The sequence below is a fragment of the Peromyscus californicus genome, unplaced genomic scaffold, assembly GCF_007827085.1.
Source record: "Peromyscus californicus insignis strain IS unplaced genomic scaffold, ASM782708v3 Scaffold_11__1_contigs__length_118956290, whole genome shotgun sequence".
NCBI lineage: Eukaryota > Metazoa > Chordata > Mammalia > Rodentia > Cricetidae > Peromyscus > Peromyscus californicus.
Genome location: NW_026294402.1, coordinates 101,893,072 through 101,916,731, shown reverse-complemented (window position 1 = coordinate 101,916,731; position 23,660 = coordinate 101,893,072). Strand labels below are relative to the sequence as shown.

The 23,660-nt window shown below is 38.5% G+C and overlaps 1 protein-coding gene across 13 annotated transcripts in view; it reads left to right on the top strand.

Moving 5' to 3' along the window:
• Dock3 (dedicator of cytokinesis 3) overlaps positions 1 to 23,660 on the top strand; it is a 377,571-nt gene that overhangs the window by 32,299 nt on the left and 321,612 nt on the right. For all 13 annotated transcript variants that reach the window (XM_052719644.1, XM_052719626.1, XM_052719604.1 and 10 more), the window contains exon 2: positions 12,144 to 12,227. In XM_052719644.1, coding sequence (XP_052575604.1) covers positions 12,144 to 12,227 — 84 coding nt within the window. The remainder of the gene's footprint in view (positions 1 to 12,143; positions 12,228 to 23,660) is intronic.

Below are 23,660 nucleotides of genomic sequence, written 5' to 3'. Positions count from 1 at the left end.
CTTACACCCCCATTTTTGCCTCAGGGAGAAAACACTTTCTCCTGCCGCTTAGACTTAGCATTTCAGCTGTCCCCAGGTCAAAAGCTTCCATAGGAAACTTTTTCTTCCCCATAAGCTCAAAGAAGAGCTTTTTTACTACCTGTAAAGCCTAAAGAAAGATTTTTCCCCCCAGTTTGCATTCAGAGCCCCCAAAGTGAGAAAATTGAAGAGTTTTTCTGTCTAGTTGCCTTATTTTTTCCTATACAATCTTACAATGCTAAGTTTTTCCTACACTATGTTACTACCCTATACCTTATACTTATTTTTCACAGAAATTAAGGGATAGACGATAGAAAATTTTGACAGAAGAGAATTTCGCTGCAGCATCGGACATCCTTCCAGTCCGCTTTCCTTTTCTCTGGAGGATAAAACCCCTGCCTCTCAATAATATATATAAAATATGTATTTTCCATAACACCGGCATGCCTTATCCACTGGCAGGGCTGACTCAGCACTTTCGACAAAAACTCTGTAATAAAACTATTACTTTTCTTTATCTTTAGTCCCTATTACTTTGTCTTTAGTCCCTGTTCATTTCTCTTTAGTCCCCCCCCTTTTTTTCTTTAGTCCCTTTTTTCTTTTTTCTTTAGTCCCTGTTCATGGCGCCATTCTGTGGGGTGTTTACCCACCACCCCCACAGTTCCCCAGAGTTTTGAGTGCGAGCAGCAGGAAATATTAGGTAGAAGGATTTATTGCGGAGATAAACAGATAGAAAATAAAGGATAGCCTTAAGAGGGCCTGGAACCTTTTCCAATGGGCCCCGACTGTCTCTGCCCCAGGGTTTTTATAGAGACACCAGGGGGTGGAGCAAAAGACCTCCTCCCCCAGCACAGCCAAGTGCAGACCATCTCAGACACCTGCACTCAGGCCCGTGATCCTAATCATCCTCTATGTTGACCTGCTGGGTAAAGCCACGAGGAACCCGAGAATGGGCTCCCACAGATTTACACTTAGACCCATTGATTGTTCAGAATATGTACTTTAATTTCCATGTGTTTGTGAATTTTCCAATTTTCTATTACTGATTTCTAGTTTCATACAACTCTAATTAAAAAAGGACAATGATTATAATTTTAGTCTTGAATTTATTAAGACTTATTTTATGTCCTAATATTAGAGAATGTCCTGAGTGCTTGAGAAAAATATTTGTTCTATGTTTTGGTGGGAGGTGGCCTGTTTTGTATTTGTCTGTTTTTGGTCTCTTGAATTGTTCAAGTCCAGTTTTACTCTATTGATTTTATATTTGGATCATGTAGCATTGTTGAAAGGGGATGTTTAGGTCCCTTAACATGACTGTATTGCCTTCTATTTAATTTCTCTTTAGATTTGTTAGTGTTTGCTCTAAGTTTTAAGATGTTGTTGGATGTATACATATTTGCTAATGTTATAGCCACTTTCAGAACTAACCCTGTCTCATGCATTCTGTCTCTTGTAGATTTTGATTAAAATCTGTTTTACTGGATAGAAGTTTTACTATCTCTGTGTTTCCTTTTAGTTTCCATTTGAATGGAATATCTTTTTTACCAAGTTTTATATTCATTTTGGTTTGTAAAATACAAATATTTTAATTGAAAATGTTTTTAAAAAATAATTTTTTGAGGTTATAATATCATTACATAAATTTTCCTTTCTCTTTCCTCCCAATAAATACTCCTGTGTTACCATTCCTTGTTCTTTCTCAAATTCATGGCTTCTTTTTCTTTGTTGTAGTTGTTGGTGTGTGTGTGTTCCTAAACATAAAGATACAAACTGCTCAGTTACCTGTATACATGTATGTTTTCAGCACTGACCATTTGGTATTGGATAACCAAATTGGTGTGCTTTTCCCTGGGGAAGACTATTTTTCCTGCTCAGTATTCCTTAGTTGCCTGTAGTCCTTTGTCTTGCATTGAGGCCTTGTGAGATCTCCCCCTTCCACATTCGCCTGTTTATTCATTTTGTCCTTGTTCAGGTCATGTTTAGGCAGCTATTTTGGTGAGACTTCAAAGGTGTACCTTCTCTGACATTTCTAAGAGACACAATCTCACAGCAAACTGCCTGCACTCCTGTTTATTTTTCATGTACTACAGATTTTTGCTTTGATAGTACCATTAGGCTTACTCAAGACATTTTATATAAGTCTGTTTACAACTGATAGCAATTGTCTGTGATAATATGTAAAAAAATTCTACACTTACCAATATGGTAATTATAGTTAATAGTAATTTGTCCTTGGAAATTGCTGAGCTTTTAAATGTTACACAAAATATAAGTATGTGAATTAATACAAAATTCAAAATAGCATTTTATACATAATAGAGATGCACACTTTTTTTTCCTGTTAGGTTTTTCAAATTAGGGTTTCTCTGTGTGGCCTGGCTGTCCTGGAAGTTGCTTTGTAGACCAGGCTGGCATCAAACTCACAGAGACCCACCTGTCTCTGCCTTCTGAGTGCTGGGATTAAAGGTGTGTACCACACCACCACCCAGCCGAGATGCACATTTTTTCAATTAGATATAAATTTAAAAAATCCAACTCCCCCACAGAGCTCTTCTCTCTGTATATATTTTATTTAATATTTTTTATCTTTTTATATTGGACATTCATTAACAGAAACTGGAGATAAGAGTTACTTTTAACTCTGTTGTCTTTTAACTTTTATACTAGAGTGATACATTTTATTATTCTCAATTTGACCATATCCTCTCACCTTTAGAGTGAGTGTTTTTCACTTTGAAGATCTCCTTTCAATATTCCTTATGAGGTAAGTCCAGTGGTAATGAAATGTTTCAGCAGTTTTGTTTGGGAAGAGAAACTTTTATCTTTTATTTTTCTGAAAGACAGCTTTGCTGAGTAATCTGTTCTTTGTAGCAGTTTTTTCTTTTCTTTCATTAGTTTGAATGTACCATTCCACTGTCTCCTGCTTGGAAGGTTTTTGCTGAGAAATGCACTCATGGTCTTATGGAAGAACTCTGAAATGTGATAAATTGCTTTTGGTGCTTTCAAAATTCTGTGTTTGATATTTTAAAATTTGATTACAATGTGTCTTAGTTAAGAGCTGTTTACTTTTTAGTCAAAGGTGTTTCATGGCTATGGCTGATCTTTGCTTGTTTGTTACGGCCATCAAACCCAGGAACTTGAAGCATGCAGGGAAAGCATTCTGCCAACTCTAACTCTGTCAATTTAAGTCTTCGGGTTTTTTTTTGAGATAGGATCTCATCATGTACCTAAGACTTGCTAGAGCTTGCTGTCTATCTCCAGTTGACTTCAAACTTGCAATCCTCCTGTCTTTACCTTTCAAGTGCTAGAATATTAGGCACAAACCATATCACACCCAGTTTTCATTCATTCTTTAAAAAAGCAACCCCTTTCCCTCCTTTTGAAATTTCTATAAAGATACATATTGGTTTCCTTTTTTTTTTTCATTAGATGAATGTAGGGTTGAAGTTGTTAAGTTTTTCAGCTTAGTCATTGTTTTCTTCAGGGAGATTAATTTTCTTAGTGGTTTATATTTGTTGAATTGTTCCTCTTGTCCATTTAACTCTTTTCCTAATGTCATTTTGTTGTCTGTGTCCTCAGCTTACTTGCTTTTTTAAGATGCTTTTTTGTGGCCAGGCATGGTGGTGCCTTTATTTATTTATATTTAATAGAATATTATATGATATGATACTATATGCTATGATAAAACAAAAACTAACACATTGGAATAGGACAATGTAAGCAGAAGTAAAAGAGCCCCCAAAGGCACAAGAAACAGATAAAGACACAGAAACCCACTTGTATGCACACTCATGAATCCCATAGAAACACTAAACTGGAAGTTGTATATACACAAAGAACCTGTAGGGTAAAAGGAGAGGAAAAAAAAGAAATAATTCTTCCTACTAGGTTACCTCATCCAGTCTTGATATGAGGGTTTATGGGTTTATGCCTAGTCTTTTTTGTTTTGTTTTTTTGAGACAGGGTTTCTCTGTGTAGTTTGGTGCCTGTTCTGGATCTCACTCTGTAGACCAGACTGGCCTCAAACTCACAGAGATCCGCCTGGCTCTGCCTCCCGAGTGCTGGGATTACAGTCGTGAGTCACCATTGCCCTTTGTGCCTAGTCATATTGCATCTTGTTATGCCATGTTTGGTTGATATCACTGGGAGGCCTGCACTTTTCTGAAGAGAAACAGAGGAGCAGTGCATATGGGGGAGAGGGGAGGTAGGCGGGGAGACTGGGAGGAAGGGAGGAAGGGGAGGCTGCATTTGGGGTGTATTGTATGAGAGATGAGTAAAGAAAAAAAAACCCAAAAAATAAAATAAAAATAAGATAAAACTAAAAAAAAAAAAAAAAAAAAAAAAGAAAAAGCCCTGAAATGACATTATGAGACAAGGAACCCCCACAGATGCAGTTAAATTCGCTTTCTGTTGACCATCTACTACTGGGCATGTAGCCCACCCCAAGAATAATTTGTTTCCCCGGTAAGACTCCCTTGGAGAATTTGCAAATGATTATCAATTGGAGATAGCTTCTGGGTTAGGGATGGGGGCATGTGTCCACATTTTTTGGCTCTAGGACCCCATCTGGTGCAGACCTGTGCAGGCCCTGTGCATGCTGGTTCACAGAGCTGTGTGGATTCATATGTGCGTGGGTCTTATTGATTTAGAGGGCCTTGTTTCCTTGGTGTCCTCCATCTCCTCTGACTCTTACACTCTTTTCTGTCTCTTCTGCAGGGTTCCTTGAACCCTGAGGGGGAGGGATTTGATGGAGACATTCCATTTAGGGCTGGTGTGTTCCAAAGTCTCTCATTCTCTGTATAATGTCCAGCTGTGTGTGAGTCTCCGTATTTTTTCCCATCTGCTGTAGGAGGGAAGTGCCTATCCCAGCAGAGGCAGGTAGATTGCTATGAGTTTGAGGCCAGAGTGCCTGGTTTACATAGTGAAAGCCAGGGCTACATGGTGAGACCCTTTTTGTTTGTTTGAGACAGGACATCACTCTGTAGCCTATGATAGTCTTAACTCTTAGTGTTTCATCTTCCTCATGCTGGAATTACAGGTATGAATCTGTAATGATTATTTTGGATCAGTAAGGCAGTTTGTAGGTCTCAGTTTCTTTCTTTTTTTTTTTTTTTTGCTGGATTATTGCATTTGTTTTCTGCTCCTGTGTACACAGTCTGTTTGAGTAAATACACATTTTTTTTTGAATAAGTGAAAGTTCTCAGTTTCTTTTGATTTTCTTTTTTGATAAGGTTTTGCTCTGTTCCCCAGACTAGCTTGAACTCAACTATCTTTCTGCCTCTGTTATCAGACTTAGGGTCACAGTTTGCCCAACAAGCCAGGTTCAGCCTCCTGTTTTCAGTATACCAATTAGAATAGCCCAATTAATAATGAAAAGCAGAAAAAAAGAAGAAGAGGGACAAAAACTCCAGTGACCCATCTTCTGAGCCTTGACATGAAGTGTAGGTGTTAGGAGAGGGTCAGGGCTTTAGGCTGTCTGAGCAAAGTCCTGTCAAGGAGTGGTCCCACCCACCATTGACCCATCAGTTTCTCTTCTGTAAGATGGTGTGACAAGTTGTAAATCTCTTTGAGGGTCTTGGCTTCACAAGTGCTGGGATTAAAGGAAAGTGTTACTATGCCAGTGTGACTTCATTTCAGTTCTGATAACTCCCTGGCTTGTCTCTGAAAGTGTGAACTACTTGGTAGTTTGTTCTCTTCTGTCTCATGTGGATAGAACAAAGTTTGTCAAGGTCGGTGTGATTTGGTCCTACATTGGAGGAAATAAGTGACAGATGTTAAGGAGTTAGTGCTAGTGAACCCTTTACAGACAATTAAAAGCAGGTGTAGAAGAAAGGGTTCTTAATGTCAGGCAAACCTTAAGTCCATTCTGTTTGTCCTGTGGATAAAGAATGCAGTGGTATCTCAAAAATAGTGTTCAGTTTCTTTGTCAGAAGCAGTACTTCTGCAGCATGTTAACAGTCTAAAGCTTTATAAAACACAACTATCAAGATCAAGTACTTTTTCAGAATTAGCATTCAGTAGTTATAAAGCTTTATGATAACACAACCAACAAGAATAAATCTGATTTTAAAATTAAGTACTTGTTTATAGATTTATCTATGTTCAATATCTTTTAATTATTAAAAGGCACTGCTTGGAGTTTCCAGTCTTAAGGCCTGTCTAATTGCCTTTGCTGAGGAGAATAGTCATGATAAAATTAGGAATGCACAGACGTAAATCCTGGGGGAGATCAGAAGTTACCATCTCTGTAAAGTGTTTCCTTAAGTTTTATATCACAGAAGGGGTATGTAATACACATGTGAAATAGCCGGTGGCAACACCATTGAGTTCAAGAGGGACATTGACACTGATTGTTGGGGGTAAGGAATTTATTAGAAAAGTTATTAATGCTATGGTCACACAGACAGGTAACAGTTTGGCAGGGGCTTTGAGGAAAATTTAGGTCCCAACAATAGAGAGAGGCAGCATGGCAGCAGCTCTGAAGAAAGGAAATCAGGGGCAATGTGGCAGAAGTGGGAGTCTCTTCTTACACCTTTCTGAGGATGGGGGTTGTTTCATTGCACAAGCCTGTAGCCATGCTCCCTGATTCTCAGGCAAGAGGTAGGAAAGGGGGATGAGGAGCAGGACTTGTGGCCACTGATACTCACTTTGATGTAAACTCACGTCCTCAGGTGAGATACCCTGGTACCTGGAAATCTGTTAGCTAGAAATTCACAGTGTCTTAGTAAGGTGCCTGTTGATATCTGTGAGAGGGGAAGGGCTACTGCATGTATGTGTGTATTGTGTATTACATATTGAGCATTACATTTTTATACATAGAAAAATTACAAAGAAGTTTTTTTTATTACTCTTACAAAAATTTATGAAACAGTAGTTTTTTTTATTACTCTTACAAAAATTTATGAAACAGTGTTAGTTATTAAAGGCAGGTTGTGTACATGTATGTACAACAAGATTTAATTATTTTGCCAGGGCAAATATATATACATATATATGTACGTACATACACACACACACACACACACACACACACACACACACACACACACACACACACACACGGGTTTCAGATAGCATCATTGTTCGGATGACAGATTTCCTCCCCAGATGCCTTTGTCTGTAAGACATTAAGAAGTCAACATTAGGCCGGGCGGTGGTGGCGCACGCCTTTAATCCCAGCACTCTGGGAGGCAGAGCCAGGCGGATCTCTGTGAGTTCCAGGCCAGCCTGGGCTACCAAGTGAGTTCCAGGAAAAGGCGCAAAGCTACACAGAGAAACCCTGTCTCGAAAAAACCAAAAAAAAAAAAAAAAAAAAAAAAAAAAAGAAGTCAACATTATACCATATGTAATGAAACTTTAAAAAAGTTAAAAAATTGCCGGGTGGTGGTGGTGGTGGCGGCGGCGGCGGCGGCGGCGGCGGCGGCGGCGGCGGCGGCGGCGGCGGCGGCGGCGGCGGCGGCGGCGGCGGCGGCGGCGGCGGCGGCGGCGGCGGCGGCGGCGGCGGCGGCGGCGGCGGCGGCGGCGGCGGCGCACGCCTTTAATCCCAGCACTCGGGAGGCAGAGCCAGGCGGATCTCTGTGAGTTCGAGGCCAGCCTGGTCTCCAAAGTGAGTTCCAGGAAAGGCGCAAAGCTACACAGAGAAACCCTGTCTCGAAAAAAGCCAAAAAAAAAAAAAAAAGTTAAAAAATTATTTTATGTATATGGATGTTTTGCCTGCATGTCTGTCCATGCACCACATGCATGCAGTGCCCTTGAGGACCGGAAGAGGGTGTTGGATCCCGTGGAAATGGAGTTACAGATGGTTATGAGCTACCATGTGGGTGCTGAGACTCATACCTGGGTCTTTTAGAAGAGCAGCCAGTACTCTTAACCACTGAGCCATCTCTCCAGCCCCCATAATGAAACCTTTTTACATTAAATAGATAGGATCTCCAAAGGCTCATCATTATCCATTTTAAGCAGGTTCCAGTTGGTTAGCATCTAAGGGAACTAAAGAAAAATATTAGCAAGTCCAGTGCAGCATGAAAAGATCTCATCATTTGTATCAGTTATTCTTTTTTTTTTTTTTTTTCCGAGACAGGGTTTCTCAGTGTAGTTTTGGTGCCTGTCCTGGATCTTGCTCTGTAGACCAGGCTGGCCTCGAACTCACAGAGATTCACCTGCCTCTACCTCCTGAGTGCTGGGATTAAAGGTGTGTGTCACCGCTGCCCGGCCATTTATTCTTTTAAAGGAGTTGAGTTAGGTACAGTTGCATGGATGGAGAAATTTCCTTGTTAGCTTTCCATAATTCATAGTCCCCATGAGTTGTCCCTTGTTCTCATCCAGGGTACTGGCAAAGGACTGCCTTGCATTTCTGTGTGCCCAGGTGAGGTTCACTCAAGCTCTTTAGCCTGACCCAGGGCCAAGGGAAAGCAGGGCTATGCTCTGGCCTGCTGTACCCCTTCCTCAGACTGGCTCGGGTTGCAGCTGCTGATATTGTCAGCCATAGAAGGCCCTGGGCTGAGCAATAACAGTTACTTTGAGTGCATTAACTTTATATGTCTTTGATTTTGTAAACTTTTAAAATAATATATAAAATTCAGGTGTGTAGCTAATATGCTTCTGAAAGTCATATAGATGCACAGGATATCATTTTAAGATAGTTGCTTATAAGCAGTTCTTTAAGGACTTTAACAAAAACAGATACTTAAATGGATTTCAGCTTTGCTAAGGTAATTTTGTAAGTAGCCCAAGTCTGAAGCATAAAAAATGAAAAACAAAAAAAATCAACAAAATCTTGTCTTTTAAGTTAAACAAATTGTTATTAGCAGAACAGTATTCATACTTAAGTTTTAAAATGTCATAAGATGGCATGTAACTATTTAGGTGCACAGACTGCCTTATATTTTTTCTCAGGTTTCTAACAGACAGTTTTAAAATAACCATCTGTATTTTCTGAGCCAAGAAACTGAACAGTCAACTTTCTCAACATCCTTAGGATTCTCAACTGTTGATAACATGGTTAGTGGATGACTAGAAAAGAAAAGTGAATTTTTAAATGTACTTTGGGCATCTGTTACTTATATTTTGAATCTTGAAATCTTGAATTACATCTAATTTTTAAACTCATGATTATTTTTAAGACTTTTACAAATATCAAAATGTTAAAAAAAGGTTACTATGGTTTTTTTCCTGTAACAGTAACCAGATGAAGTTTGTAATTGAGTGATATTTTTTAAAGTAGTTTGAAAAAACGAAAACTTGCAAATTGGTTGAATTGTCACCTTATAATTTCTACTGAAATCTCCTAAATCATACCTGCACTGAGATGATAATTCAAGATACACAAGTACAGCAACATTTCCAAACCAAATAACAGGTGAAAATACTAAAATGTTGTTGAGTCTTAGGGTAGAGTGATTGAAAAGTTGATAGTATGAACTACAGAGACAGTCTTACAGAAATCGGATTTTGTAAGAAAGCTTTTGCTTTGCTTTTCCTATAAGATACTTCTTACCTAGCTGTATAAACTTGAACTGGAGAGTGCATTCAATTCTAGTCATTTGGACATTTATATAAAATAGATTAGGCAAAAAAGGAAGGAGGGGGTAGACCTCAGCTGTTTCTGAGAAGTATCCATGGTTCTGTTTACAATGGATAACAGATGAATTTAAGTTAAAACTGTAGATTTTAAAATTAAAGGACACAGGTTAATTTAGAAGATAAAGAAATGTTAATTTTTTTTTTTTTTTTGGTTTTTCGAGACAGGGTTTCTCTGTGTAGCTTTGCGCCTTTTCCTGGAACTCACTTGGTAGCCCAGGCTGGCCTCGAACTCACAGAGATCCGCCTGGCTCTGCCTCCCGAGTGCTGGGATTAAAGGCGTGCAATTTTAGAAGTGTTTTATCATTAAACAATATTAATTTGTTTTTAGAAAGAGTTTACATATAGCTCATCTAACTCTGTAAGCACAGAACCATAACAGAAGGGAGAAGATACAGCATTGAAATTTTAAATATGTAAAATAAGTCTATTGCAATACCATTTTTTCAATAGGTTTCATATACCAAGAAAATGTAACTATTTGAACAAAGGGAAAAATAGAGGAATTGCTCAGGCAAAGATGGGGAGGGCTGCTGCTCTAATGCCTTGTATCACAAGAATGGTATTCTTTTATCAAAAAGCAAAGAGAGCCGGGCGGTGGTGGTGCACGCCTTTAATCCCAGCACTCGGGAGGCAGAGCCAGGCGGATCTCTGTGAGTTCGAGGCCAGCCTGGGCTACCAAGTGAGTTCCAGGAAAGGCGCAAAGCTACACAGAGAAACCCTGTCTCGAAAAACCAAAAAAAAAAAAAAAAAAGCAAAGAGAAGAAAACAAAGCTCTCAAATTGATGTTGAAACTGTTAAATGCTGCTGGTAGCAGTAAATATGCATATATAAAACCAAAAGGTGAACACAATCTCCAGTAGCATTTTTCTTCATTGTATCTATCCGATTTACATAGTATAATATATCTGTCTATATCATAAGACTATTCTGTCTACAAATGAAAATATTGAGTTTAATAGTCCAACAATCAGAGACCCTAAGTTCAGTATCTTTGTGTGTGTGTGTGTGTGTGTGTGTGTGTGTGTGTGTGTACACTACACTGGTTTTCTCTTTTCCCCCAACAGCTGCCAACCTGTTTAGCTTGTCTGCTACGTTTCCCTTTTCTCTCAGACTCAAACCAAGAATCATACCTCTAGACCATCAAGCCAGTTTGTTTCCCCTTTCTCAAACTCCAACATGGTCCTTGAGTTTCCTTCTGAGTCCGTTTCCAAATTCTCCCACCAACAAGAATAACAACCACCCATCATTGTCTTCTATTTTCTGGAAGAAAAATTTGGCTGGGCCAGGCTTTACCCTTTCTCTTTTCCCAGCATGAGATTCCTGGAGAATTCCAGTTTCTTGAGGTCTATTGTTTGAGTAGTCTCATAGAGTGAGGGACATAGGTGTGTCTCTTTAGAATATCTTCGTCTATGTCTGGCTCATCACACCTCTACCTTCTGAGTGCTGAAATTATAAGTTGTGTCACATATCTAGTTCTGTGTATTTAGTCAGGCAGTGGTGCTTTGTTTTGTTCCTTTGGTGGCAGTTTTATGTTTTCCTGATTATTTGTGATCGTTTTGGCTTTGGCCTGAATATGAAGAAATAAGTATTTCTTTCTTTAGTCTTACATGTTTGCTGTGTCCTGGCAAACACTATCAGTCTCTCTGTCTAGAGAGTTTGGGTGGGTCATTTGGCAGGTTATATAGGTGGCCTTGATGGTGGAGTTCTTAGATGACCTGGTCTTGTGCTTTGGTTAACTTGTGGGTGGTGGATTCTTTTCTTAGGGGTTGGTCTGATGCCTTAGTTCTCAGTTGTGGACTTGGAGCCTGAAACTCGTCTTCAGCCATATTTCTTGGAGGCTGGCTTAGTGCTGGGATCATCCCTTAGGTCTTTGGAGGCTAGCCTAGCATAAAAAGGTTCATGAGGGCTGGTATGGAAGTTGGGCCAGCTTGTAGTTTATAATAGTGTTCAGCAGCTGGGCGGTGGTGGCGCATGCCTTTAATCCCAGCACTCGGGAGGCAGAGCCAGGCGGATCTCTGTGAGTTCGAGGCCAGCCTGGTCTCCAAAGCGAGTTCCAGGAAAAGCGCAAAGCTACACAGAGAAACCCTGTCTTGAAAAACCAAAAAAAAAAAAAAAAAAAAAATAGTGTTCAGCAGCTAACCTGTCATAGCAGATCTTGATTTTTTATCCATAGATTCTGTTCTGTTACTGGGCCTGAATTCTTGGTCTGCAAGTTGGCCAGTCTGTTAACCAGGATTACTACTAACACATTTGCTCAGAAAGGGTATTGTGAACCTAGGTCATGCTAGGGGACAGGAAGAGTTTCTATACATGAAATGTTTTTATATAGTAGCATATGCCACCACTCAGGAATAAATTTGCCACAATGTATGTAACTTTCTCACTTAATGATACTACCTTTTACAATATTGACTGTTACACATTAAAACAGGAATTGTTGAATAATGGAGAGTTTATATTGAACATTCAGTTGCTTAATTCAGTGACTCTGACCATAAGTATGTTAAAGATACTAACTGATATGTTTATCTTTGCTTTTCTAGTGATATGCAGCTTTCGAGGATCTGTCCCTCAAGGACTGGTCTTAGAAATAGGAGAAACAGTGCAAATTCTTGAAAAATGTGAAGGTAAGTGTGGGCCTATGAAACACATAAATAATGATTAGTTATGGAAGTATTAGTTATGCTAATAGATTTTTTTTTAGCAATCTTTGTGATGCCATTATTAACCATATTAAATACTGTTATAAAATCTTCCCTAAAAGTGTAAGTTTTTGGCTTTAATGTAGTAACAGACATTTCTGGCCATCAGAATACTAATTTTACTTATAATGTCAAATGGTTATTTTTAATTTCTTACAAATCTACTTGTACTTATCTGCATTTGAGTGAATTGTAATTGGTTCTTTTTTGTTTTTCTGTCACATATACTAGATATTTTCAGCTATAATAAGACCAAATATATGCTTGTCTTAGTTAGGGTTTCTATTGCTGTGAAGAGACACCATGACCACGGTAACTCTTAAAAGGAAAACATTTAATTGAGGGGGCTTGCTTATAGTTTGAGAGGTTCAGTTCATTATCATCATGGTGGGGAACACAGTGGCATGCAGGCAGACCTGGTGGTGTAGGAGTAGCTAAGAATCTTATATCTTACAGGCAACAGGAAGTCAGCTGAGACACTGGGTGGTATCCTAAGCATAGGAAACTTCAAAGCCTACTCCCACAGTGACATGCTTCCTCCAACAAGGCCATACCTACTCCAACAAAGCCACACCTCCTAATAGTGCCATTCCCTATGAGATTATGGGGGCCAGTTACATTCAAACCACTATGATGCTCCAGTGAAGTTTGATTCAACTACTGTCCTTTTCTCTTATATATGTGGTCATTTTTACTATGACATTTTTACATTCTGAAAATATATTCTAAAACCCTGAAATAAAATCAAACTAGAAATAATACAGAATCAAAGCATTAACAAAAAAAAAATAAGGATACTAGGAAGATAGCTCAAATGTTAAAGTACCTACTGCTCACACATGAAGATATGAGTTTGGATCCCCAGCATGTAAAGCTGGGTACAGCACCATGTCTGTAACCCTAGCATTGGGGGCACAGACAAACAGATCACTCAGTGGCCAGCCAGTCTAACTGAATATCTGAGCTCCAGGCTTAATGAGGGACTCTGTCTCAAAAAATAAGGTGGTGGGGGCTGGAGATATGGCTCAGTGGTTAAGAACATTCACTGAGCTTACAGAGGACTTAAGTTCTAGTTCTAGCACCTACATTAGGCTCACAACCACCTGTAACTCCAGCTTCAGGGGAATCCAACACCTCTGGCCTCTGTGGGCATCTGCATTCACGTGCGTATATCCACCCACATACAAATAAAAGAAGAAAAAGTGGTGAGTGATTGAATCAACACCCTATATTAGCTCTGGCCTCCATATACATACTCATACAGTACATACAACCACTTGAACCAGTGCACCTGCATGAAGATTTGCACACACATGAACGAACACAGGTGTATCATACACATGTTGTGTTGTGGGTATGTGGAAGTGACACTGATCCAGTTGGGCTGTTATTATGAGGGTTTGTAAATGTAACATGACTTTGGAAACACACAAGTTTACTAAGAAAAAAATTTTAATTAGATTTTTTTTGTTTGTTTTTTTGAGACAGAGATTCTCTGTGTAGCCCTGGCTGTCCTGGAACTCACTCTGTAGACCAGGCTGGCCTTGAACTCACAAAGATCTGCCTGCCTCTTCCTCTCAAGTGCTGGGATTAGAAGTATGTGCTGCCACTACCACCAGGCTTAAATTAGATGTTTAAAAAGTGTATGTATATAAATGTCTTGCCTGCCTGTGCCCCTGGTATCCTCAAAGGTCAGAAGAAGGCATTGAATCTCCTGAAACTGGAGTTGTTGATAATTGTGGACCACCATGTAGGTACTGGAAACTAAAACAGACTTTCTACAATAGCAACAAGTGCCCTTTATTACAGAGCCATTTCTCTAGTCCCTGGAAACATACAAGTTTAGTAGTATACTTTGTTGGAAAATTATCTCCAGTGCAGTACTCATTTTAAATTTTCTTAGAAGTGTAAGTCAACATTCCTTCTTGATAAAAACAATAAAAGAAAAATAGAGGGTAATTTTCTTTTTTTCTATCATACTTAGTTATTTAATGTTCTGATCAAAATATAGTTTTTGAAAAAATAATTAAAAAAGAAAAATTATAGAAGTAAATTAAATGCAACACACCAAGATGTATGGAATTCAGTAGAGAAAGTTCTAAGAGGGAACTTTATAGTTATTAAAGTGCCCACATTAACAAAAAACAAGACACTCACTAAATGCGTTATTAAGGTCTTACAAAAACAAGAACCCAGAATAGTACAAGAAAAAAAAAATAATAGGGGGCTGAAGAGATGGGTCTATACTTAAGAGCACTTACTACTCTTGTAGAAAATCCAAGTCAAATTTCTTTCTCTTTGTGTCTCTGTATGAAAGTATGTGATAAGATCTATGTGATGAAACTTGCCTGGATTTAGATGAATTTTCTCAGTTGAACTCAGAGTGTGATGTAGTGGCAACGTCCCTACCTAACACATTCAAGGCATTTGGGTTTCATCCCTAGCACTATTCAGAAGAAAATAAACAGTGACAACTACATCATAAGAATAAACAAGATATGAAAATAGAGTAATAATTAATTTAAAATAAGACCTTTACAATACCAATAAGAATAGCAAAGAAAGGGCAAAATAAACAACGAACTAAATAGTAATAAAGATGAAGTATTTTAAAAGCTAGTGAAAAAAAAGGTAAATGAGAAGGAAGATGGCAAGAGAAGGATCTGTTTGAAGAATAAGGGAAAAAGAAAAAAGTAAAAAATTTTAAAGGAGAAAAGAAAAATAAGAAAAATGCTCATCTATGTGTATATGTATTCAAGCTAAATAGGTCTAACAAAACTTAGTAAAAATAAAATTATATGAAATAAAGTAAACGTCTTCTGTGTGCCAAGGAGGTTAGTTATATAGGAAACAATGGTTTTCTCAACCTGTGCTGAACACATGATCTTCTAGTGACCTCTCTGGCTGTGTGTCCTTTGTGAGAACTTAGGCTATGGTGGCTTCCTTTCCTCAGTGCTTAGCACTGAAACTTGTGCATTAGTTACTTTTCTTGTTGCTGTGATAAAATACTTGATAAACTAATCTAAGGAGGAAGGGTTTATTTTGGCTCACAGTTTGAGAGTACAATCCATCATGGAGGGAAATCATGACAGGGCCGTGAAGTACCTGCTCAAATTGCATTTGCAGTCAGGAAGCACAGAGATCAATGATCTACTGGCTTTCTTCTTTTTATTCAGTCCAAGACCCCATTATGTGGAATGGTGCTACCAACATTTAGGGTGTATCTTCATTCTTCACCTCTTTTTGTAGATATTTTCATAGACATACCAATAGGTCCATGGTGATTTTAAATTCAGTCAAATTGACTGACAGTGAAGTTTAATGATCACATTGTAATGATTTGTTACTAGAGCCATTTATGACATTTCTCAGTTATTTTGCAAATAGGAGGAGAGGCACTACCCCTTTCCCCCCAGCAATTTACCCTAGTATTGTTTTTCTTCACACTCATGCAGCATAGTCTGACGCGACAAGCCTATCTGTTTCTGACATCTTTTGTGATGCCCACTGGAGACAGATAGGGTGATGCTATAGGGTAACCATTTTGCACAGTGAAAATGGGAAGGGTAGTATAATGGCAACTTGTTGCACACTACTGCTTCACAGACTCTGGTGTTTATAGATTTAGCTCCTACATTCAGTCACATTTGATCACTTCTTGCCTTACTACCCAGCTCCCACAGATGGTTTCCCTAGTTCATAGTCTGAAAGTGAAAGCAACCTTTGTTCCCTTATGCAAATCAGACATATTTACTTCTATATAGACCCCTCAGTGTTTTTTTTTTTATTTCTTCAGATTTTTTCCTGTAGGCAAACTAACTTGTAAGGCAAGACACCTGTTCACTTATTCAGTAAATTGATATTTGCTATGGGTTCTAGAGATAGGAATATACAGAGACCTCTGACTCCTGACTAAAAATCTCAGACAAGACCTTCTCAAGATGACTCCCCAGGGCCAGTGACATGGCACTTGCCATCAGGCCTGATGACCTCAGTTTGATTCCTAGAACCCATATAGTGGAAGGAGAGACCCAGTTTTCACAGGTTATCCTCTGACCTCCACATATGTCGTATAGCACTCGTGGAAAACTCACATTCACTCACACACTCACTCTTTGTGGTGTGTGTGTGTGTGTGTGTGAGAGAGAGAGAGAGAGAGAGAGAGAGAGAGAGAGAGAGAGAGAGAGAGAGAGAGAAAAAGAAAGAGAGAGACAGAGAGAGAGAGACAGAGAGACAGAGAGATTAAAAGATGTCTCCCTGTGATCTACACTATAAGATATTCTGGGAAGAGAGGGATCCCCCCCCCCCCCAATCTGGAATAGTACATAGATCCCAGGCCTATTGTCTTTTTAGACTGATTCATGATTTATAACCTATTTTGACTTTGGTTCTTTCATGTACTTCTGCTATAGATTTTTCATTTGATTCCAGTTTCTACTTAACACTTTGCCTTCTACTTCTCTTAGTATTTTTGGACTTAGTTGTGTGTTCTTTTCTTGCCTATAGTCTTAAAATTGACGCTGGCTGTTCTGTAAGAATCTTTCTACTGTCAAGCTGGAGAGAATAAATCTTTTTTTCTGAACTATATCATAGATAAAATTTCACACAAATTTAATAGTCTTTTCTAAAGTAGTATTGAACAAATGATTCCTTAAGTAAGCCAGTGGTAAAGAGTTCTTTTATCCAGAGAGATCTAAGCATTATAAATATTGATGTAAATTTAAGTTAGTAATAGACTATGGACTATTATAAAAAGAAGCCCCAGGGTTTGAAATTTTATATAGGCTCGTGTTTACTTTTTCCTGAAGCTTGAGGATAGGCTCTGGTGGGCAGAGGACGGTTTTAATTTGTGTTATAGTTTTGTGTGTATACTTGAAATCAAATTTATTAGAGCTTCAAAGTGACATTGATAATCTCTCATGTCTTTCATGGGAGTTGATGAATGGTTCCTGGCCACTCAACCTGATAGACATCCTTTGTGTTTAGAAGTTCTTTTGTCTTGTATTTTCATTTGTATACACCTTTGACTTTGTGGAGGTGATAGTGAAGTGGATCTTGAGAAACCAGAGTTCTGTATATAGCTTTATTGTGGATGATTTTAGGGCAATGAACATAATCTTGCTAGTCTTCAAGTTTTCCTTCTGTAAGATAATTAAAATAGGTACTTGAAATGATTCTGGGCATGTTTATGAGGCTGCTTTGAGAGCAGTTAGGAAGGAAGACTCACCCTGAATGTGAGTGCACCATTCTGTGGGCTAGGATTCTCCACTGAATAAAAAGGAGGAAGTGAGCTAAATAGCAGCATTGTTTTTTCTTTATGACCAGCCAGCGTTCTTCATGCTCCTGTTATCATGTCTTTCCCACTATGATAGATTGCATTCCTTTTAAAATTGTGATCCTAATAAACCATTCTTTCCTTCAATTGCTTTTGTCAGGTTTTGTCACAGCAAGAAGAAAAGAAATGAATGCAATTTGTTTTCATGGAAATTTTAGGTGACTAAATAAACTAATATCCTTTTGCTATTATTTGAAAAATCTCAGTTTATTTTCAGGTATGCCATAGTTGGCATTTCTAAAAAAATGTTCCGTTATAGTTCCTTGAATGTTACTATCAAAACTCAGAAAAGAACGTATGGATTTTACATCAGATCTTTAATTCATTTTGCTATTTGTGGCCATAAGTTAACAGGCAATGTAAAAACAGATTTTAGTTTATACCACTCAGATGAATATTGTCATGTTTATTAGGGACCTTGGTATATCACATTACTATTTTTAAAATAACATTGAGATTTTATCAAAAAGTATTTGGAATTCTCTGAGCAAGTTAAAAACTTCCTTCATAAGGATACAAATTTGCTACTGTGTTGAAAAGAATGTTTGGAAACTTTTAGATTATAGTGGAGGTTTTTGTTTTTGTTTTTCTCCGTATAGTCCTGGCTGTCCTGGAACTGTAGATCAGACTGGCCTCAAATTCAGAGATCCGCCTGCCTCTGCCTCCTGAGTGCTGGGACTAAAGGCATGCACCAGCACACCTGCTTATAGTGGCATATTGAGTAACTACATCTACTTTTATCTCTTGAAAGCACTACAAAAATGAAATACAGGTTTTAAAAATATATCCACAGGATATGGAAAGTTGGGAAGGGATTGAAAGAGTGGAATCACCATACTTGAGATAGCTGAGACCCTAGGTACTAATAGAAATAGCTGAGTACTAATCTCATCTATGCAGCATATCCTCAAAAGGCATAGGAAATTGTAGACATGAGTATTGGGACTGAGGATGAAATGTATCTCATTTGGTGATTGTCTTTCTTTTGCTGTGGTAGAAGTTTTGAGATTTCTTTCTTTTATTTTTAATTTTTTATTCTATGGCAGTTTTATACATCTATATAATGAATTTTAGGTCACTTTCAATTCCTTTCCTCTTTTATCTCCTCTCCTTTTGATGAAACTCTTCTTCCCAACAAGACTCCTCCTACTTTAATTCTTGTCTGTCAGTCTGTCCATCCGTGTGTGTGTGTGTGTGTGTGTGTGTGTGTGTGTGTGTGTGTGTGTGTGAGAGAGAGAGAGAGAGAGAGAGAGAGAGAGAGAGAGAGAAAGAAAGAGAAAGAGAGAGTGAGAGAGAGAGAAAGAGAGAGTGAGAGAGAGAGAAAGAGAAAGAGAGTGAGAGAGAGAGAGAGAGAGAGAAAGAGGTATCAATCTACTGAGTTACCTATTTTGCACAAACATGAATGGAAGGTTATTTACTGGAGCAGCTTATCAGTGGGTAGTTAACACTACTGAAGAAAGTGATACCCCTCCTCCAGTAACCATTGACTGCCAGTAGTTACTTCAGAAGAGGGTAGGGCCCAATGAGCCCCTCCCCTATCCATGATGAAATATTGACAGGACCAGTCTCATGCATGTAACCACAGCTGCAGTACATCATGAGTGCAGTGGCCATGTTATGTCCAAAAGATGTCTTTTTGTGGAATAGCTCTCTATCCTTTGGTTCTTACATTCTTCTTTTGTGCTTTATTTTTCCCTTGGTGGTTACTCTAGAACAAGTATGTCCAACCTGCAGCCTGTATCCTATACTTGTCATTCAGGATGTCTAATGAATATGGCCCAACACGTTTGTAGATGACAATGCTATGTTACACTGTCAAAAGGTTGGATGCATCTGCCTTAAGGGTGTAAAACATGCAGTTTGGCTTTAGAGTCTACATTAATTTTATGCTTTTATACTGTCAACAATATATAACAATCAGTGATTAAATTATATTTCCCTTATGTTTTATGTTGCTCTTAATTAATTATTTGCTTTCTTACTTACCTGTATATGACATACATATGGGGATCAGAGGACAACCTCTGGTATTGGTTCTTTGGTACCTAGAGCTCTGTTATATAATCAGTACTTAAGCTTTCAGGGACTCACCTTTCTCTGCCTCACATCTTGCCATTGCTGTAAGTATTATAGTTCTAAAGGGAAAGCTATCCTGGTAGTTGGAGGCCAAGGATTACCTACAACTCTGAAGGGAAAGGTATCCTGGCAGTTGGAAGCCAAGGAATACCTACAGCTCGGAAGGGTAAGGTATCCTGACAATCAGAAGCCAAGGATTACCTGCAAGTGTTACAGCTCTGAAGGGAAATGTGTCCTGGTAGTTGGAAGCCAAGGAACACCTACAGTTTGGAAGGGAAAGGTACCGTGGCAGTTGGAAGCCAAGGATTACCTACAGCTCTGAAAGGAAAGGTATCCCAAGTGTTACAGCTCTGTTCTGGTTGGGGACAGTTTCCCCAGCAAAGTGTTAGAGTCCTTGCTCTGGGAAAGGTTTCCCTAATGCAGTCATAACAACTCTGCTCCAGCAGGGGAGGATTTCCCCAGAGAGGTTGTCACAGCTCTGTTCTCTGCTCAGCTTGGGAGAAATGTTACAGCTCTGCTCAGCTTCCCTGGAGTGTAACACTTTGCTCTAGCAAGGGAAAGTTTCCCCAGCCAAAAAAGTGTTAAAGTTCTGCTCTGCTCCTTCACTGTTCCACTCTGGATAGAGCTGTTACAGCTTTGCTCTGCTCCTGCAAAGGTTGTTACTCTTCTCTGCTCCCCTCCAGTGAAAGAAAGTTGTTACCACAAACTTCGCTCACAGATTTATTGGGAGGGAGGATTACAGGAGAGTGGTTGCCTCTGCCAGGGTGGAAAAAGGACAGCCCCAAACTGAACAGGTACAGGTCTTATATAGGATTTCTTAGGGGTGAAACTTTCCAAGGTGGAGATTTGCAGGGTGGGGATTGGTAGCTTCTCAATTCCTGAGCTTGGGACAAGCTCTGAGATGGGTTGGATTTAGTGCTCAGGGATTGGTTGGTTTTTGTGCTCAGGGATTGGTTGGTTTTTGTGCTCAGGGATTGGTTGGACTTCAATTCCCGAATTGGTTAGAGGCAGGGTGTGTTTCTTTGACTCTGGTCTCAGGGCCAGGGTTTTCTTCCACTGACCCTTTTTACCCTACATTTGCTGGGGTTGCAGATGTGAACCACCACGTATGACTTTTTGTGTGGGTTCTGGGCATCTGAACTCAGGTCCTCATACTTGTGAGGCAAGTGCTTTATGGATTGAGCCATCTTCTCAGTCCTCTGATCATCTATTTTACTTCTGTTTGTATTTATTTTCTTTCACATTCATTAACCCTTTCCAGGGCTTTTCCTTTGTTTTTTTCATTTGCAAAGTTCTGTCAGAATCATTTTCTTTCCATCTTAAAATTTTCTCTTAGAGCAGGTTGGCTGCATTCTTTTTTAGCCTCTACTTATGTGAATCTCCTTTCAATTTGTCATTGTTTTCCCTAGGTGGGTAATTTTAGTTTGATGGATATTTTAACATTTAGAGATTTTACTTAATTGGGCTGGCAGGATGGATAAAAGTGCTTCTTGTGCAAGCCTAAGGACCTGTATTCAATCTTTGGAACCTGCATAAAGGTAGAAGGAAAGAAGCAACTACACAAAGTTATTTTCTGATCTCCATACACATGCCGTGGCACACGTACACCTATCTCCCCACACATCATCTCCATACACACAATAATAAAAACAATACATTTCACTTAATTAATACTTGATTTGCATAGTTTCTGTTGAAAAGTCACTGTGTTGTTTTCTCTTAGAGTGGGTCTACCTAGCCTTTAAACCTTGGAGCTGGTACTTTCCTGGAGCCCTTCCATGGCTACCAGTTTACAAAACTGGTAGTCATAGGAATAGAGATTATATACAAAAATTTGGATTGACTGTAATTCACTTTCTTACAGGATTTTATCCTTGAAGACAAAAATTATTTTGGTAGACTTCAATTTCAACCTCATTGTCTTAGGGAAATTATCATTGTCTAATGGGATATCCTCAGAGAAAAGTATCAGGTGAATGGAGGAACTCACCCTTACACAGTTCTTTTCTTAGGTATTATAGTGCCTCAAGTCCTCAAGTATTTGTGCTTGTGTTCTTTCATCATTTTTTTCATGTACTTTGTTAAGTTTTTATATTTTCCTGAAGTACTTTACTGGAGAAGGAACCAGAAATTTCACAGATCTGTTTGTGTTTGTGTGTACATGTGGAGGCCAGAGGTAGACATCTGGCATCTTCCTCAGTTGTTCTTCCACCTTGTTTTTGAGATAGAGTCTCTTACCAGTCTGCCCACTGATTTTGTCAAAGCTAGCTGGCCCAGGGCTCTCCTTGTCTCTGTCTCTCCAGTGCTTATATTACAGATGAATGCTGCTGCGCCTGGTGTTTTACTAGGTGCTGAGGATCTGAACGCAGTTCTTCATGATTGTATGGTAAATACTTTACCCACTGAGCCATCTACCCAGCTCTTACAAATGCATTTTTAAAGACATTTTCATTGTAGAATTTTACAAGTATCTTCTTGATCAGTGGCAGCATTGTTCAAATTTGTTTAGAGCTCTCCAGAATAGTTTCAAGAGAAAATGACTCGTTTGAAAGAAAATCTCAGTTTTTGAATACATATTTAGTTTTTGCTGATTATCATCTTTTATAGTAATAGGTCATAAATGAAGACTTAAAATAGCATTAAATTATGTGAATAAATATAAAAGATTATTCTTTAGGTTTTTCAGTGAAAATAATGGAAAGATAATTTTGAAAGTCAGCCTTTTGAATAAATACATTCCCACTTTTCGGGGCTGAATTCTGCTAGAAGTTTCTTAGGTTTTTAATTGGTTGGCACTTTCTTTCTTGCTTATTATTAGTTTATATGATTGGAAAAGAGACCAAGAATTTGAAGACTCTGCATATTTTTATTGATGTACCAAAGTAAGAAAATATTTTTTAAAGGTTGTAGGTTTTGTTTTTGACCTTAAATCCACAGTTGGTTTCTTACATGAATTTTAGAATGTGCAGTCAGTCTAGTCTACCCTTCACAAAGAAACAACTAAAATCCTTTTTATTATTACTGTATATGCAGGCATGTGTGCCATGGTGCCTAGGTGGAGATCAGAAGACAATGTTGTGGAATTAGTTCTTTCCTTCTGTCTTTACATAGGGCTAAGGATTGAACTCAGGTCACCAGGCTTGTGCAACAAATGTTTTTACCTGCTGAGCCATCTTATCAGGCCTGATGGTTTCTCAAAAAATTTAAATCAGACTTTTAAATTATGGGATGGAGAAGAGATTGTATTTGTTTTTTAAGTATCTCGTGCTTTACTGTGATCTCTGTCTACATGGGTATTTGTTCCTGTAGTTAAGGGTCAGTAAGTTTGGAAAGTTTTACTTTTGTCAATGAAAAATATATTACACCTTTGAAATAAAAGGCTTGAAACTTCTTGTCGAAGGGGATACTACTCTGGAACTACATTTGGTACTTTTGATCCAATTTGCTTGGTTTGCACCTGGTTTGGCTGCTAATTGTCTCATGGCCTGGTCTGTATAGAGGCTTCATTCTTTGAGTTAACACTGCTCACATTGTTCTGCAGCCTCTCTGTCAATAGCAATTGTAGTGTTACTTTTTGCCTCTATGGGATAGTATGGTTTCACTTGCATTGGGTAACTATCAAGTTCGTTTTATAATCTAAACAGTAATGTATATTTAGCAAAGTGATATTCATCAGTGTTTGAGATTATACATGGTAAAACATGCAGTGCAGAATGTGTCACAAGACTAAGTCATTACCAATTTTTATGCATGTGTTTAAATAATTATGCCTTTCACACAAATTAATCTCATATTTACACCAAGACTAAGAATATTTTTTCAAATATATTTTCTTTATTTGTATTTCTCTTATTTATTTGCTTGTTTAATATAACAGAATTAAAGTGAAACGAACAAAACAAGCCATATTTATTTTTTCAAGTTGATTTGAAGTGACTGACTTGACT